The sequence below is a fragment of the Clupea harengus genome, chromosome 15 (genome assembly GCF_900700415.2).
Source record: "Clupea harengus chromosome 15, Ch_v2.0.2, whole genome shotgun sequence".
In the NCBI taxonomy this organism is placed as follows: domain Eukaryota; kingdom Metazoa; phylum Chordata; class Actinopteri; order Clupeiformes; family Clupeidae; genus Clupea; species Clupea harengus.
Window position 1 is genome coordinate 8,998,541 of NC_045166.1, and position 19,713 is coordinate 9,018,253.

The window sequence follows — 19,713 nt, forward strand, 5'->3', positions numbered from 1 at the left end:
CTCCTTGTTTCAATGAAGCCTCAAGCGAGAGAAACAAAACACCTCTGAGAAAGAGATAAATCTGCTGCCAGACACGGCTTCTTGTTCATGTGTGAAAATTGCAGCTCCATCACAGAGGTGGCATTTCCATTACACCGTTATTTTCACATCCCGCAAAAAGACTTCCTCTTCAGACAGATTTTTGTACAAGAATCTAAAAGTGTTGCCTTCCACAGACTAGACAGGAGGAACAGCTCTGTAAACACCTGAGGGAAGAAAAATGGGATTTAACAAGTCAGGGGCACTTTGAAGTTGTGCAGCACTAGTGAACCACTTTTGAGGAATATTTTTGAGTCAAGGTTTGGTTTCAGTGTTATGTCAGTCGACACTGCTATCGACACTGCTGTTTGTAATAAAAGCACACAGATGTAGATCTGACGGATTCCTCTACGGCTGCTGACTCCGGCGCCGGACACGGCCTAGATCAGGTCCAACGTCAGCTGCCATCAGGGGCCCTCTCCTCCTCTCACAGGTGTCTCTCTGTCTAGAATCGGGGCAAATGAGCAGCTCCAGCTGAAAGGATGCCAGCAGCTCCCGAGAGCAGCGCTGAAGGACTACTCCTCGGTAATAGGAGCTGCGAGGATTCCTCTTCGAGCCCGTTTGAAAGTGCGTTGAAAAAAGTAGCACAAATTACTGAGCTGTGCCATACGAGTTAAGCGCGTGATGCCTTCCTTTCCCCAAAGCACAAGGTCATAAGAGCTGAGGCTATTATGTCCTCCCTACTCCGTCACCTCCTCCCATTCACACCACTGGTATGATGATTGCACATTGAATGTTGCATATGGAAAGGAACAGAGATTGCTAATATATTTTTGTATGAAATAGTATGCTTTACTGAGGATTTGAAATCACTGTGTATACTGCCATAGACTGAATTTTGTTATGTGATCTGTCCATGAGGTATTGTTTCATCGTTGAGATAAACAAAGTTCATTGTAATAAATTGCTAGTAGTTGACTACCAAGCTCACTGGAAGAATAAATAATTCTAAAATATGGTATGGTTAAACACTTAACATTAAGGTATAATGCTTTACATTTTGTAACGATTCCTTTACTAACATTAAGGACAGGCAGTACTTAACATGTATGAAACAGTATCTACAGTTACTGGTTTATTTATGTTAACTATTCATTGATTTATATTGCTCGGGATCCTTTATTATGTAAAGCATAATGCATGAGTGAACCAGTAGAAGACATCAGGTCTGGCACTTCACTTTACTTATGGTAAAATAATATTGACCTTGATGGTTTGCTGATGTTAGTGAATGCATTAGTGGTGCAGACACCTTCATGTAGAGAAGTAGAATGTCATTTTTACTGTCAAAAGTAAATAAATTGTTTATCAGCCTACAATGCAGTACAAAAGAGTTTCTGCACATGAAATGTGTCTTAATTGTTACTTTCAGTGTTTGTGTATGCATTTGTTAACATTTTAACAACAGCAGAAGAAAACTGCATTACTTTGTAAGCCTAGAAATATTTTTGTTCTGACAGGGAAAAAAACGATGTGTTGCATCTCTACGAGATAGCAGTGCGTGGAACAGGCACATTATGTGCAGATATTTATATCATAATAATTGCTTGATAATAACAGTCTTCAGCCACCACTGATAAAAACAATATATAATCAACCTCATTAGCGCATCGTGTTGCAAAGTTGTCATGGCGACAGTCACACTTTTACAGTAGGCAGGCACGAAACCAGCTAGCACAGAGAAACACTGCATCAGAGTCGCAATAGAGTTGTAGGATGGGTCCAGGGCTCATCTGAACGCGTGGAGTTTGAACTCAAACTGCTCAGTATTCAACAGCTGGGAGGAGTTGTGGAGTGTGAACTCAAACTGTTTAGTATTCAGCAGCAGTGAGGAGTTGTGGAGTTGCAAAGGGTCTTCCAGAGTCACGACTCATTTTATTCCCATCATATTAGCACTGCAGAGTGCACATGTGGAGATCTGCACTCCAGACAGTGTGCATATATCCACATACAATCTGTGCATTCAGTTCATCAGTTCATAACACATCAGCCTTTATGAAAAAATGCAGCACAGTCCTCAGTCCTTACAAAATGATCTAGAGAGTAAATTAGGAAAACTCCCTGACACTTTACCAGGTAGTTCACATTTGAAGCAAGGTGTTTTAGCTTATGTAAGAATTTTAACATTGAATAAGTTGTATAGAAATGTAAATAGCAAAATAGAAAAATGAGCACAAACGGATGAAAACACCCTCTCTCTCTCTCTCTCTCTGTCTTATGATAAATCTATAACACAATCAGACCTACACAAATGACGGCTAAACAAGGCTATATGATTGAAGAAATGTCACAAGATGTTGCTATTTTGTTGCTTTTGTCTGCCACACCATATGTGTATCATCATTGAACAAGCGAAACTACCTTTGAGCGTGTGGTTTGTCTACAACTACTACACGTACATTTTAAGAGATGGCCAGGAATGGTAAGTGAGCAAGAATTTTCTTTGTGAGTGGAATGTATATGTTTTATAAACGAAACACTGTATGATAAATAGTTTGTCGTTATGACATGTTTATGACAAATCCAGGTCAAACAACCCAGTCAAACAAATGGGATGGCTGAGTCATGTTGTATAAATCTGTGGGATCCAATAGCAATAGCATAATAGCAGCTAACATTAATTCACCGAAGAGACCATAACATCAGATTATTTACATTTAGTAGATGCTTTTATCCAAAGGATGTATATACATTTTACATCTACACTACTCTGATTACTAAACGACTTCTCTACCTCCTGTACCACTGTCGCCCCAGCTTATGTGAAACGTTTTTTCTCTTACAACGTTGTTTTGGATAAACCTAATGTTGTAGCATACATTTTTGATATGTTTACAATTAAATTGGTAACAGGCCATGGCTTTTTGCATTTCTTTGCTGGCTTGCAAAGTAGCTAGAAACCTTATGTTAACGTAAGCTTTTCTAGCCTGAGTTGGAGCTGGCTCCATAGTTTGATTGTCTAGAAAGTTGTTCAGTTACTGTTGGTTATTATTTTACTATATGTGTTATTGTATTATAAAATAGGCAAAGTAAGCGGTATTGCCTTATGGCTATTGACGTAATGTGAAAGGATAAGTAAGTAGGTCATCACCTCGATGTTTTTACATTCAGTTTGAATTCAATTCAGGGAGCAAAAAAAGTAGTCGACCCACTGTAATGTTCCAATTAAGAGCTAGCAGCCTGTCTGCACTTGTGCGGCATATGTGAAATGTCAAAAGTAGATGTGTAATGCTAGATTAGGGATAACGCTTGCAGTTTACTAATATAGAGCATTGACAAGTGTGTGTGTGTGTGTGTGTGTGTACTCCATAGCAAGACAGGAGAGCAATACAACTGACATTATACTATACTACCGTTCTTTGGAGTATTTTGTGATTAATTTACACAATCCCTGTCCTATCGTTACAGGGACAAGACCAAAGTGGAGGCCATGGTCCTGGAGGTGGAAAGAAGGACGATAAGGTAATCAGGCCAGTTTGTTAACCCAGTCCATTTCAGTATATTTTTTTCTTAATACAAACAAACAAAAATAAACATCCAGGATAAGAAGAAGAAATATGAGCCTCCCATTCCTACCACAGTAGGGAAGAGGAAGAGGAAGTCGAAGGGGCCTGATGCTGCTAGCAAGCTACCTCTGAGTAAGACATATCCCCTAATAGTATATTTAGCTGTTTATGTTGCACCTGTAAATTACCTCTTGTGTCTGTGGCCTTTTCAGTCACACACCCAATGCAGGCTGAAGCTCCTGAAGCAGGAGCGGATTAAAGTCTACCTGCTGATGGAGGAGGAGTTCATCAGGAATCAGGAGCAAATGAGGCCTCTGGAGGAGAAACAGGAAGTACGTGTTAGCCTATTAGTTATATAGGTAGTCACATGGAGCTTCATATGGCACCATAGCGTAGGAGGCAACCATTGTGGGTATTTGGTTTTAATTGTGGATGGGGGTGATTAGTGGGTTTTGTGTGTTTGAAATATCCAAACCAACAGTCCATCGTTTCAAGAAGATGTAGTTCAAAGTAGAGATACTGATTCAATCTGACACAAAGTAGTTGTTAGTGGGTTTTTGCCTAGCTATATGTTTTAAGCCTGGTGTACACTGTGTGATTTTGGGCTGTCCCAGATGAAAGATGACCACCGTGAAAGAAACAAGGTAATGTCTTTGGTCATGGCTCCAAAACGGTGGTCCTACGTCACACACTGAGGTTTAAAGATGGACATATACTTATAAGATTGGTGAAATCTCACAGTTTGAAGGCGCCTTTAGAGGGAAAGCCATCTTTCTTTGGTGTGAGCCCTCAGTGCAGCATATTATGAAAATCTCAGTGAGTGTTCCCCAGATGTGAACTTCTTCCAGACCCACTCTCAACCCCATCATGTGTCTTTCCCCCTAGGAGGAAAGGTCAAAGGTCGATGACCTGAGGGGAACCCCCATGTCGGTGGGAACTCTGGAGGAGATCATCGACGACAACCACGCCATCGTGTCCACCTCTGTGGGCTCGGAGCACTACGTCAGCATCCTGTCCTTCGTGGATAAGGACCTTCTAGAGCAGGGGTTTTCAACCGGGGGTCCGCGACGGCATTGCAGGGGGCCCGCGACATGAGCCTCTGTTGATCAGTTCACCATTGACTTTTTTTATTTTTATAAATATACCTGGGCAGTAGACATATTTATGTCAATCGAAATAGTCTGAATAGTCGCATTGCCAAAAATACTGATGTAGACCCATATTCAGCGAAGAAATTACACTGACAAGTGCTACAGGCGTAATATGTGTGCGGGGGAGGGGGCGTGGCGGTAAGTGATCTACCCTGATCATTTCACATGTTTAAATGTTATAGGCAGAATATGTGTGCGGGGGGAGGGGCTGTGGCGGCGGCGGTTACAAACATGTAAAATGTTTTGGGAATCACTGGCACATTAGTGGGCCGTGGATTACTTTCTAGTCAGAATGGTGATCCCTGGAACAAAACCAGTTGAAAACCCCTGTTCTAGAGCCAGGGTGCTCTGTCCTTTATAGAAAGTTAAGATGTAATCTGCTATTCTGGTGAAAGGTTGTTGATATTTGAGCTCAACAGCCAATCAAATTACACCCCTCCCCCCTTTGCTCCTGAAACAACGTGTTGATTAGATGGAATTGTTTATGACCCCATTTATCGAGCTAGGACTGTGAACACAGAACCTTTTTTTTATAAGAGCACACAACAAACAGACGGTTAGAGTAGTTATCCTTGGCGTGAGATTTCATCTTCTCTTGGTCAACAGGTCCATGCCGTCATCCGGGTGTTGATGGATGACACCGATCCATTGGTCACCGTGATGAAAGTGGAGAAGGCTCCTCAAGAAACCTATGCTGACATTGGAGGACTGGACAGTCAGATCCAGGAGATTAAGGTGTGTGTGTGTGTGTGTGTGTAACATTGGTGAGTAGGAAAAGTAGTCCAGTCTTTCCCCAACTTTAGGGTTACGGGGTCTTGTTTTTCCCTGCTCAAACGTTTGGGAAACTAATATGTCCAACTGTTCACAGGAATCAGTGGAGCTGCCTCTGACACACCCCGAGTACTATGAGGAGATGGGAATTCTCTACGGGGCACCAGGAACAGGTGGGTTATGCTTAAATCTCTTTCTGTCATGCTTCAAAACACAGATTGAAATCAAAATGAAGATTCTGTACTCCCAATGAGGGTTTTAAACAAGAACAGAATGCGCAAAGCACAAAGTGTGGAAACACAAACACAAAACCACTTGAAACCACAAACAACAACAGACAAAGAGCTGAAGAAAAAAACCTAAGCGTTTAAATGCACAAAAGTTAAGAAAACAAGACACAGGTTAAACCAATGATTTAATAAATAGGAACAAAGAGACCAGGAAGTCAAACAAGGAGCGTGAACTAATGTAGCCTGTGCACCAGGCTAGGACTAGGTCCCTTAGTCTCTCTCTGCCCTGAGCGCTCTCTTCCTAGTGCCAATCACGTCACTAATTGGGGGGTGGAGTGGGCATCTGGTAGGCCATCTAAATGCTTTAGAGGCAGGCGTATATATAGACACCTGGGGGTCCTTACAAGGTATGTTGTCACTCTGCTGCCGGCACCGGTGTGAGGAAGCCATGCTGTGGGTGCGGTCTTGCTGGGAGTAGGTATGTTGACGCGTTTCTTTTATGATGCTGATTTCACTGCGGTTAGCAATCTAAGGAATGTTTGTTTTAATAGCGTGTGTGTGTGGGAGCAGACGCTGACCCAACCGTGTTTTACCAGTGTTTGCGTGACCATTTCCCTATACAAGGTACGATGATGTAACGCCCAATATAACTGTTGTCATACCCTGTTTTTAACTGACGGACGGTAACATGTGTGTTTGTTTTCCACAAGCACCCGTTGGGTATTGTGGCTGCCGTGGGGTACCTGCTACAAACGCAGTGTTCCTCACTTAGTGTGTTTACATGATGGTATAATTCGAATCTTTGCTTAGTCGGACTATGCTTTCTTTCGAGGGTAGGTGCTATTATCCCAATATACATGGCAGTGAATAAATCGAATCATTGGCCGAAAGCATGTCATATCCGATACGATAGGTGGCGCTGTTTTCATTACAACTAGTGGTGATGCAGCCATTTCCGCTTGACCTCTTCACCACTACCAACAACAACAGTTGATTGAGCATGAATCGCGTCTGTTCATCGGTCCAGAAATGCGTGTTGCCTCTTGGGTTGTCCATCGCGTTGTTTGTTTGTTTCTGCTGGGCCAACGTGTTTATAAGTTACATTATTCAAAGGTGAAAGATAAAAGGCGAGAGAAACGCATGCACATTCACACACACACGCGCGCAAATAATGGGTTACAGCCAAAACGCATTGCCCTTCTGCCAGTTGCATCAAATTGTTTTAGTACTTCTTCGCTGTCGATTTCCAAATCTGTGTGAATATTCATGAGAGCAAGTCCAGTCAGTCTTTTGTCAGTCATCGTACTTCGTAAGATATGTCTTAAGTGAGCGGCTAACGTGAGCGGCAGACGTGTTTAACGGCAATGGGAATTGTTAGTTGCTGTTCTCTACACGTATGATTGTGGTGGTGATTATTGCTTAATTAGATTTTGGTTTGTTTTTCCTCTAGCCTGTTGATTGTAACGAGTATTGTAGTGATAGTGCAGTTATTGTACATCACAGGCTAGAGTGGTTTCTTTATTTCTTTGTTTTGTCCCCCCTCCCTCTCGTGTAGCCAGCCTCGGTGGTGGTGGAGCCAGGGTAGCATACAGGGCCCTTTTGAGAAGGCAATCTCCCTAGTTCCCCCTCTTGCACTTAATGGGTAGCTTAGACGTGTGACAGGAAGTTGCTGTGAAGCATGAAGTCTTAAGTCCTTAAATAAAGTTAATCAGAGTGACATTTAGTTGCAGTGTGTCTATAGACAGTGATCACGTGTGATTGGGACCCTAACCCTTCTAGTTGTGGTTCTCATTGTCTTCTCTGGCTCCTGTGCCGTTAGCTTGGCGATTCCCCACTGTATTCCCTTGTTATTTATTTTACTGTGAACCAACCAAACCAACACTTTAATACCATGTATTAATAAAAAAGACTATTTTTATACTTTTCCAAGAACCTGTGTCTGTACGGATTATTGAGACAGAGTTCCCCTTGCTCTGGCCTTAGCACAGACAAATTGAGATCAAGGGGTGGCGTAGTCAGCTGTACACTAGGGGGCGCTACACTAAGATACAGCAAACACCAGAAACACACGGTTGGACAAGTAAACAAAGACCATGATGAAACATCCAAAGACAAGGAACAGAAAGTGAAAAGGTGTGACACTTACCTTACAAAAGTGGTGTTTTTTTTTATATCACTGTTTACATCAAAATGTTTCAATATATGATATTTTAACCAAGGCCTTAAAGTATAGTATTTGTACACTGTTACTGTAAAACTTGCTAAAGAGTGAATCTGCTTCTGCATTTGGCTAATACTCTACAATAGTGCTAAGTAGATTGGAAAAATATTATGTGCTAACTTTGCTCTGTGGGTTAAAGGTCATTTGGCCAGTACTCCCAATCCACAGTACTGCTATATACTTTTTAGTGTGTGTATATGTATATATTTAAATATAGCAACATGTGTTGATTTTCTTCTGTGGGTTAAAGGAAAGACGCTTCTGGCCAAGGCTGTGGCCAACCAGACGTCGGCTACTTTCCTGCGTGTGGTGGGCTCCGAGCTGATCCCGAACTACCTGGCCGACGGACCCAAGCTGGTGCGATAGCTCTTCAGGGTGGCGGAGGAACACGCCCCGTCTATTGTCTCCATCGACGAGGTCGATGCTATTGGCACCAAGAGGTGAATAAACATTTTAAAGGTCCAATATGTCCCGGTCGACATATGTAGACTTCTCTGTTAGGATTTTTCCCCCTGCTAGACTGATTACTTACTGTGGTTTGATCTGTGTGTTATGTTCTTCTGAAGATATGACTTCAACTCTGGAGGTGAGAGAGAGATCCAGAGGACCATGTTGGAGCTTCTCAACCAGCTGGATGGATTTGACTCCAGAGGAGACGTCAAGGTCATCATGGCCACCAACAGGACCGAGACCCTGGACCCTGCCCTCATCAGGCCAGTTGAGCTCCTGCACACAGTACTGCAGCTGCAGCTCAATACTACAGATCAGTGATGGATATCATTAATCTATATCTCAGCACCTTTATCTGTTAAAGATGCTATAAAGTAATGTCAGCAATGCTAACTTCCACAATGTTGTTATTGCACTAGATGAGCCACTGTAGAGAGTGTCCCTCTATTTGAATCCTTTGCTGTTTGTTAAGCAAGTGTTCCACAGAGCTATCACTAGCAGCAACTTTTAGATGAAGAAAAGTTGATGAAGACTTGAGTTGAAGAGAAGATGCTGAAAAAAGCATCAACAGGAAATGAGTGTCCGATAAACAGCAACAGCATCTCTCTCACTAACTCACTCTTCCCCACTGCGTGGCTATTTCCAGGACAGATTGATCGCAAGATCGAGTTCCCCCTGCCCGACGAGAAAACCAAGAGGCGCATCTTCAGTATCCACACCAGCAGGATGACCGTGGCCGACGACGTGACCCTAGACGAGCTCATCTTGGCCAAAGACGACCTCTCCGGGGCTGACATTAAGGTAAGGGGGAAAGAACCATGTTCATGTGTGGCAGCTACAGGTGTGTAAATATATGTCCAAATTGCACATTACGTTTCCAGGCCTGCGAATGGTTTCTCCTGAAGTTAGATGAGAATGTGTCTGCTGCCCTCTTGTGGCAGAGTTGGCACACAAAAACTTGCAAAGCGTAATATCACAGTGTTTTTTTTACAGTGACAGCTGCACGCCCATCTGCTCTGAGGCAGAATGGAGAAGCGTGGGAAAAGAGCGTGGAGAATAGAGGGAGGGGCGTCAGGGCCTCTATATTCAAATACCCATGCAGCACTTGGGAGTGTCTGTCAATGCAAATATGTCTGTGAGGTCATCTACTTTACTTGGGACAGTCAGAACTCTTTCAGTCAGTCATAGGAGATATGTCTGAGAAGTCATATACTGTCATTGGGACAGTCAGAACTTGTTTGGTCAATCACCAGAAATATGTCTGTGAAGTCATATACTGTACTTGGGACAGTCATAACTTGTTTGGTCAGATATAGGAAATATGTCTCTGAGGTCATATGCTGTCTATACCTCTAATATCAGAGAAGTCAAGAGATGTGACAAACAAAGCAAGTTATGGCCATTCTATTTACCACATAGGTGTTTAAGAATCCAGACCCAGCCCTTAGAAATTCCCAGCTTGGTAATGATGGAGGGCAGATAATGACGATAGGCAGCAGTTTCTCACCTATGAGAGTATCGGCTTTCCCGGTGCAGTTTTTTTTTTTCAATTTAAGCTTCTCAACGTTAAGACACAAGTGGGAAAACACACACAAGGTGCATGGCCCTAGGTATTCCTGGATCCTTCAAGTTGCCCTGTCCAATGTCCAGCTTGACATGTGAGGTCCCTTTCGCAGATCCTGTGGGATGGATGGAGGGTGGAGAATGGAGAATGGCAGGCCTAACTTCCAAGCATCAGGACAAGGGCCATACTCTAGGTGGGTGGGGGAAAGGCAACACTGAGCAGTCTGACCTGGAAGTAGAGATGTTAGATCGGTCTAGTTCAGGGGTACTCAATTAGAAACCCAAAAGGTCCACTCGCCAAATTTCCATTCAGGTCAGGGTCCGGAACAGTGACGGTCAAAATCCAAAAACATAACTCCAACAAAAAAGTTCGAACTATGCACAAAAGGTGATGTGGTCTGGCCTTATTTGTGTGTGACAGCTTTTTGTGCGTTAAACTTGGGCATTAAAGGTGTGAGGGCCAGGCGGAGGCACTGATGTAAGTGTTCATTAGTGAGTGTGCTCCTGTATTTGTTTTGCACCATATTCATAGTTGAAAAGGCAGACTCACAACAGTATGTTGAGGTATGCACACTCTTGTTGTGTGGCTGATCTAACTATTACACTGCATGTTGCTTGGTATGATGATTGCAGTTGGTTTATTTTTCTGGCCCTTACCTCAGAGTTTGTAATTTTGTTCGAAGTGTGCATGCTTTGTTTCATAGTGACGTTTCACGTTACCACTTTTGACAAGGGCAACCGTCTCGTTGCAGATTAAACACATCAGTGTTGTGCTCCCCACAGGCAGCACAAATGCATAGGCTACTTGTCAGTCCACTCTCTTAAATTCGCGATTTTTGGAATCAACTTTTCGTTTTTTGTCGGGTTTAGAGCACGCCATGATTTTCGTTTGCTTAGAAACAGATAGGCTACCGTTCACAAATCGATCTGCCCGCGTTGTTGCCATTGACACACACAACCTGCGTGACCCACAGAGCTGAGTTGTCATAGTGATGTTGTTATTACAGCTCCTGATTGGACCTCTGGATTGGACACGGAAGATAGAAACCACATAGAATAGGAAAAAAATATATAGCGCAAAATCACGCAACAATGGATCATGATTAAATTAAAATTTTGATTTTGGCTTCGGTCCACATTTGATTGTGTCTGGGTCCGGATCCGGACCGCGGTCCGCCTATTGAGTACCCCTGGTCTAGTTCAACGGTGAGAGCAAACCAGCCGTTGGTAAGGAGTGATGAATTAATGGTGTCAATTATGAGTCTTCCAGGAGGAGCGTTACAGCTTCTAAACCTCCTTTCCTCCTGCAGATCCTCACAGATCCTTAGTCCTCCTCATCTCCCTTCATGCCCCTAGCTGTCAGAGCCTGTGGGAGGTGACTGCTCCTTTTTGGGCCCTACAGTAAAGGGAAAGCTTTCACAGGCCTGTGTGAGGCCTGTCTGGCCCTGCCGATCACGTCTCACTCGTGTGTGTCACTGCCTGTCAATCATCAGCATCCATACGCATCCCTGCGGTCGCTGTCATTACTGCATCCAGACAAGCCGCCGGAGCCGCGCTCGCTTTCCATCACAGATGCTGCTGTGCGCTTTCCTGCTTGGACGAGAGACGCAAGAGGGGTCAGGTCTTTCTGAAGTACGCCGTAAGACTTCACTCCGAGACACGCCACATGGATTTTCCACATGGAAACCAAATTACATTATTTTAGCATCTTAACTATTCAGTGCACTCACAGAAAAAGTTACTTAACCCTTGCATGGATTTCTAAGATGACTTCTGAGCAACAGAGAGCGGTTGTTTTGATCCTGTTCCTTATCTGTACTACAGGGTATGGAATGGACTGTATGAGAATGTCGTGACTATATGACAGCATGGTATTATTAAAACCCTCATGAAACGAGAAGAGAGATATTCTGGCACTTACTTAGTTGTGAAAATGTATTTTGTTCATCTAAAGTTTTTGTTTAAGGATAAAAAGTCTTACTTCCATAGCTGTTGGAACTTTGTTATTTTTACAGTAAAGATGTATTTTTCACAGTAGTTGCTGTGAGGTGCTGACAGCATCCAGCATCCAACATCCAGTATCCAACATCCAACATCCAGCATCCAACATCCAGCATCCAGCATCCAACATCCAGCATCCAGCATCCAGTAGCCCATATTCCTTCTCCCTTCTCCAGCATCTTTCAGGGGAAGCCAACCTGGCTCCAAACCTTCCCGTTGGCCAGGCCTGGATGCTCCCAAGACCTTTGGATGCAGGTCTGCCTCAGACAAAGCAAAACAGCCCAGCCAGCCAAAGCAGTTCACACTGTTATCAAAACCTCTTTGATGATGTTCAAAAGAACAAAAACCTGCTTTAGTCAGCCTCTTCTAAGGAACTTTGGCCTGTGCCCACTTCCTGAAATAAAATCCTTGTTTTGTTTTTTAAATTCATGAAAATAATGCAATTGGCATATGAAATTAGAAAGTATGGTTGGCAAAGCATATCAAATGTGCTTCATGATTATTTCATGTCAAATAACCAAAAATGTTTATTCAGAGAGAGAGAAAGGGAGAGTAAGTATTTAAATAGAAATCAATGGAAATCTGTGCAACATTGGATGGATGTATGCCACTTGAACCTGTAACGGTCTGAATGGCAAATTACGAAGAAGATGAAACTACGATAACATTATTCATGAGTGAATTTCCCTCATTTCTCCAGTTCCAGTTGGAGAAATCATTTCTCCCTCATTTCTCCAGTCCATTTCTCCAGTCTCCAGTTCTCACCCTCTAAATACATTTTAAAGATAAGATCTTAATCTTCTCACAGCTGGTTTGTCATATAGGCCTCCAACAACAACACAAAAGAGTGCAGAGGAGTGGTTGGAATTTTCACTCACGTCCTTTTAACATTCAAGTTGAGTGCGCCACCTACTGGATGTTTTGGGGAACAGCTGATCAGAGCAGCGTAGGCGACATCTCACAGAGGGATGTTAAATTGGAGCGCTTCTGAGTGGTTTAATTAAATGTATATAGCATTTTATGGTATTTTGACGGAGGTGGTGGCTAAAATGGATGAGACTAAGGGAGTAGCAATTCTCAATAGGCACTGGCTCAACTTTAGGAACTGCAGAAATACAAAAGCCTCAGGACATCGACAGCAGACGATCAATTAAATGAGGAGATGTAAGATTATTCATTCTGGACTGAGGGTAATGATGTGTTTTTGGATCAATTGTAAATACGGAGGACGAGAGACATATAACACCATTCAAGAAGGTCTTTCTAATGGTCTTCTCGGGCAGCGACCCTGACACTGATGTATTAATCACAGTTCACCAATTGCCCGCAAAATAGTGAGATTGCCCTGCAGAAATCTCTGTGCAGTTTTTTTTGAGACTGTAGGTCCATTCTGTGTCCCGACTTCATAGTTAAATCAATTAAATTCAGACATGGAGTTGACCGAAAATATGCCTGTACTAAAAGTATTTCATAAGTAACAGCATGTACTAACGAAACAACAGTCAACACTGAACTGTCTTCAATTGTCACAGTGAGTTGGTGTGGCTGGGTTGTCATAGATTTTTACAATAGTTAGACAGGGAAGCGGATCATCAGACATGTGGATGTAGTTATACCATATCTTAACAGGAGGGGACTTCCCAAGATTGAACACATGGCCCTCAGATACATTCTCTGAGAAGTGATTATACAAACAGTTGGCAGAGTTCACAGATTTATATCAGTGCAAAAAAGTATTTAACAATGGAATTTTCAGAGGATTGACTGAAATGTATAAGTGACTCCTTTATTGCAAATTATTAAGTATGTATCTTTTTAAACTTTTTTTTAAGTTCTCACTGCCAGTTGGAAATTTGGATTACTTTAGCTGTGATAACCAATCGTGACCAGCAGATGGCGGTATCTGTGCCTTGCTCTGCTCAACGCAAATATGTTCAAACTTCAGTTTGCCTCCCTGGAACAGATCTGGCTCAGACCTGCTGAGTCTACCACAGACCAGGACAGGAGTCCTTTCCAAGTGGTGGAAAAGGCCTTGTATATAAAATATGACGTGATATTTAAAGGAAGAAGAAAGAAATAAAATCGGTTAACAACAGGAAAGGAGAGGAAATAGGATAATAATATAAATGAATATAAACACTGAGAACACTGAGTCTGACTCTGGCCATAACCTCCTCCGCTGTCTCCAGGAATTACCGCCATTTCTGTACAGAAAAGACAAAACCATCAAGGATAAATCCTTGAAGCTCATTCTGTATGTCTCATTTCTATAAGAGCCATTTTGGTAAATGAAGTGAATTAAGATCAACAGGTAAAGTGGATTAAAGGTAAATACATTCAGACACAGCAGCACTCAAGATAACACTCGGCAAGGTATGATCTTCGACAGCCTTTGTCCATCCTGCGGTGTTGCGAGTTCAATCACTGGACAAGCAATGACAAGCATTTAGTTAAATTGCTAATGAAAGACATTCCGCTTTGACAAGATTAGGAATTTAAATCCATGATTAAAAAAAAAGGTCATAGGTAGTGTGAAAAGGAATGGTGCTTGCCGAGTCTCAGGATTTGGAATGAATTTGAAGCATGGGCAAAAAGTCCAGAGGCTTTATTTTATCCATGAATTCAGTTTAGAGTATTAACTATTATCCCTGTAATATGTAATCGCAATGACACAACTGGGATCGCAGAATTAGATTATGCATCAATTTGTGTCACACTTCTCATCTGTTGGAACTCAGCTGTGCGAATGGATCTGTATATATTAAATAGATTCATCATTCTTTTCTCCGTTTCCACAGGCTACAATGGCTCGACTGCTCTGGTTCTTCACTTAAGGAAGAAATAGCACACTCACCTGCTCTTTGGGTGCATTTGTGAGGTCTGTGAGTATATGACTACATACATGTACATGTGTTTAACTCTCTCTCTCTCTCTCTCTGTGTTAATGTACTTCCATCTCTGTTAGAAGTGTGTGTGTGTGAGTGTGCATTTGTTTGTGTGTGTACATAGTTTTGTGTGCATCTGCTTGTTTGTTTCTGTGTGTGTGCCACTGTGTCCATGTGTATGTCTGTGTGTGTGTTTGTGAGTGCATATGCATGTGTGTGTGTGTGTGTGTGTGTGTGTGTGTTTTCCCACTCTGCTCCTGTAACCACAGGCAAGCCTCAACACATATTTTTTGTGGTGGTCCTGAGACCCCATGCTTACACACAAATGAGCCTCTGGCATGTTCCTGCTGGCCAGTTCCGGCTGGCCATGTTTAATCTCACACCCTCACAGCTGCGGTACACCCGGCCTTGTATTCAAACTCCAGGAAGGAAAATCAATATGTCAAGGACCCAAGCAAACATCCTTGAATCTCTAACCCTGAGCCCCCAGCTGAGATATCTCTATGAAGAGGCTCACAACAGTACAGCTCATAATGGATGATGGGGTGTGAGTGAAGTGTATGTGTGTGAAATGTAATTGGTGTTATGGTTTCTCATCATCAGCCTTTGCAGGGAACAATGTTCCTGATAAATTAATTTCGGCCTGGACAAGTAAAAGCCCCCCCCCCCCCCCCCCCCCTTCGCCTCCCACGGCGTATATACATTTTATTTTACCAACCATGTGTTGGATTTTACGGGAAAGAAGACAGGTCAAAGTCTAAGCCGTAACATCCACCTTCGGTTAGGTGTGCACTGCCCTGCTATTGTTTCTGACATTACATGTGACAGGGCAACAGCCCTGTGATGCTTTTCCAAATTGAAACTCATTAAGACCTACCTGAGGGGCAGCATGGTGCAGGAGAGGTTGAATGGGATGGCTATCCTGTCCATTGAAAAACCAAATCATGCATCACCACTTACATGTTTGAAAGGCGTCGTTCGGCTTGTGTGTGAAATGTAATTTGGCTGTGCTCAGTCAGCCTGTTGGTCTTGACGTTCAGATTTGGCGCCTAAACTAGCTATATCGTATCGTCTCATCGCATGATCAAATAGAGACTTGACATTGGACAACAAGATACATATTACCCAGCAATCATCATTGCATATCTGTATATGACAAAAATAACAAAGAAAGTAAGAAATTATTCATTTAATTTAATCGTTTTTTTTAATAGTTTCTATAGTTTATGTACGATAAGCATATAATTGTGTTATAAATTGCTACTGACGATTTCCCCCCAAAATGATGAAAACCATGACAGAGACAGGTTTGCCATTTCGAGGGGATATATAGCATAAGGTATCCTTGAGAATCCAAAATAAATGTATTGTTGATCACAGCCGCATTAAACTGGCGACACACTATCAATGTCAGAGAAAAGTAATAAGGCCTGCTTTGCCTACGAATCCTCCGCACTGGCTGCATTGTCTAAAGTTACGCCCCTGGCGCACATGCACATTTTCTAACACAGCGCAGGTACACTCAATTAAAGCCAACAGCAAATTAACAAATTATACCTTTTTTAACAACAAATAAGAGATACATAACAGCGACTTCATGCAGAGGCTCTGTCTTAGGGCCCCCCTGAGCTCATGGGCCCCTGGGCCTAGGCCTCGGTAATCCATCCCTGACTTCATGTACTTGGTAACCAGGGTATACACTTATGTTTCAACACCTGTGCTCCCTGGGATTTTAACCTATGACCTTGGTTTCAGCATTCCTGCTCTGCTGGTTGATCTGCAGGAAGAACTCAGCTCCAGAGATGCTGGAAGGTCAGTGAAAGGTCTATTGCTCATATTCAGACCATCTCTGCTTTTTCCCGTCATTTCTTCTCTTTCTCAGGAGGAAGTGGAGTGGAATTTCTTTGTAACAGTCGAGTAGAATACTAATCTATAATCAGTCAGCAAATATCAATCTATAATCAGTCTGCAATCAGTGATTTGACTGAGCTGAGGTGCCAGACCAAGGTAGGAGGTTGGTCAAAAAGTAGAAATGATTGTGTTTCTAGGTCTATTTTAAACAGAAAATCTGTATGTTTCCATGATCTGGGGCGCCAAGTGTAACAGACCGTATCTCTTTCCTGCACAGAAAACAAAAACGGATGATTCATGTCATGCACTAAATTGACAGTTGCGCTTTTCATTTTGTGGACAAAAGGCTGAATGCACTTCTCTCTTTGTGGAAAAAAAATGAACAGATTTTTATAGATAAAAGTTAAACATTTCTGTGCATGAAAGAATGTGCTCTCCTCAATATTTTGTGGACACAGTACTAACATGTTTTTTTTTTTTTTTTGTGGACAAAAGGCATTATGGTGTTACATGTTTTCATAATATATTAATGCCTATCATAGCACAGAATGTGCTCTGTATATGTAGGCCCTGTGTATGTATGTATGTATGTTTGTCTGTGTGTGTGTGTGTGTGTGTGTGTGTGTGTGCGTGTGTATGTATATGTCACAGATTGTAACTAGCTCAGTATGTGTCCATATGTCCACAGGTAAAAGCTCCTTCATGCGTGTCGTGGAAAGTGTCATGAAAAATGGATGTTCTCCGAAAATGCCCAGTTGAAACTGACAAGAATAGACACGGTGCCCTAACAGGACATGTGATATTGTGGGAGCCACACAAGGCCCTGTTGAAATGAGGAGAGGCCGTTTAAATGAGCCATCTTGCAATCAGCACACCTGGAGGTCATCATGCCTCCATCTGCACTTAGTCTAAACAGTCCCCAACACTTTCAGGCCAGTCATATCTAATATTCTCCATTCTTATCTAATATTCCCTCTTTAAATATGTCTATTCATCTCCACTGTCTTTCCATGTCTTGGAGAGTGCTGTTGAAGACTTAAAGCAATATCTATCAGAACTGTGTCCTTCTGTGGTCCTTTCTTTAGTGAGACTTTAGCCTGGAGACATCTAGATAGACAATTATGATTAAGAGTTCCATCTCTCTCTCTCTCTCTCTCTCTCTCTGTAGAGCATGGACCACCAGAATGCCACAGGTTTATAGATCACTAGCACGCTCCAAGAGCATTGTTGCCATAGCAGCCATGAGATCATGGTGTATGAGGAAAGAAAGATGCTATCATACACATGAATGCATAAAAATTATCCACCAATGGTCACGTGAGGAGGACGCACAGTGTCCTAGCTCTTCATTACCCACGTTGCCAAGGAACACCACCTTGAAGAGAAACCCGAGGATAAAGCAGAGTGAGGACAGTGCTGTGGATGGACCTTTGGTGGGAAACTGATTGTCATGGTCTTCATGGCCATTTTATATATTTAAATTTATATCACAATATTTCGATGTGACAACTCAATGAGAGTTTTTGTTACAGCACTTTAAGCACGTTATTACGTCCATAAAAAACATGACCCCCTGTGAATGTTTTTTATGTTTCAGTTCTATTCGTAAGTGAGACGTAATACAAATACACACACACACACACACTCTAAATTGCTGCATTGATTCCGATGGAATTCTATCTGTAACAAAACATGGATGACTGAAAAACGCTTCACAAACAGAGCCAGGAGTTATGCTCATGTCCAAATACAAACTACACAAGGTTAAGAACCATGTCTCAGGCACCTTGGTCAGCCAGAACCTGTGAGGCACATCAGAACTATTTTCATCCCTCACACGCACCAACCACTGTCTGCTCATGTCTCCAGTGGTTTGTCTCCTTTCCTCCGTGCAGGCTCCAAGCTTACCACTCCATTTTCTGATTGCATAGCAGAAAGACTGAGACAGCGGGTATTCCACTACACTCCTAATGAGCGGAGAGCCAGTGTTGGAACCCAGTGGGACCCCGTCTGATTGGCGAATATCTGTTCCTCGCACCCAATACACGCAGGCCCTATCAAGCAATACCCAGCGTGAGGTTTGTCAGTGTTGCTCAGACCACCTGACAGATTCACAGGCGACACATTTTATTGATAAAGAGATAAGAGAGGTGATTGGTAGTGGCGTCACTCGGCTCGAGGCAATTGTGTGTGTTCAGTCAATAAACATGCGACAGTTGGGGTGATAGGTGAAAATTCACCCTAGTTACCTCAGGACTCCGGAGCTACATATATGTATATTTATTACACAAACAACAAAAATTGCAATCGGGCTCACTCACAGCACAAGGCTGAAAGTGAAGCCATGATAAACACATCGCACAAGGTTTATATAGACAGTATGACACCAATAAATACCATGTCGACCGTAATCCACTCACTTGTGGCACGACTACTCGGCTGCCCCTGTTCAATCATGCACTTCAAATGTAAGCATTTGCTGGGTGCTCATTTCACTGTGGTTGAGAGAGGGGGGGGGGTAGATTTTAAACACTGACAATCAGCATTGCATGACCAATGAATAAACTAATACAGATCATTTTTTTCCTGAAGAAAATGAACAAGCATAATTGGCCCTCAACTGCTAATGCAGACCCTTGGCCATAATAACGGCATTCACTGCATGTTGAACTGTTAAAGTGAATACGCTAAATACACAGAAATGAGGAAATAAGTGGCTGGGTATTGTACTTGCACTTTTAATTACTTTATACCTGGTGAGTAGATGGGTTGGGTTGCAATTGAGAGAAATATTGTGAAGTGTTGCTACCAATATAGACAGAAAAAACATGTCTGGACAAAACATACCTGGTATATTAAGATGTTATCAGGAGAATCCACCTACATGGAAAGTCCCTTTATTTAAGACTTGGGTTTGTTTTCTTATGGCATTGATCTGTATTTGAGAGATCAACTGTGATTTTTGTGTTCTTAACACATGCACAAGTCCTGAATTCATCCCCTTCA

The 19,713-nt window shown here is 42.5% G+C and overlaps 1 protein-coding gene and 1 pseudogene across 1 annotated transcript; both read left to right on the forward strand.

Annotated features, from left to right (window-relative positions):
* Positions 1-259: 259 nt before the first annotated feature.
* On the forward strand, positions 260-8,834 carry LOC105889650 (annotated as a pseudogene).
* Positions 8,835-8,955: 121 nt separating this feature from the next.
* On the forward strand, positions 8,956-11,628 carry LOC116217911 (26S proteasome regulatory subunit 4-like). Its single transcript, XM_031582156.2, has 2 exons — positions 8,956-9,208; positions 11,281-11,628. Exons 1-2 carry the CDS (start codon positions 8,957-8,959, stop codon positions 11,296-11,298), a joined length of 270 nt encoding a protein of 89 aa, XP_031438016.1. The 5' UTR covers position 8,956; the 3' UTR covers positions 11,299-11,628.
* Positions 11,629-19,713: the final 8,085 nt, after the last annotated feature.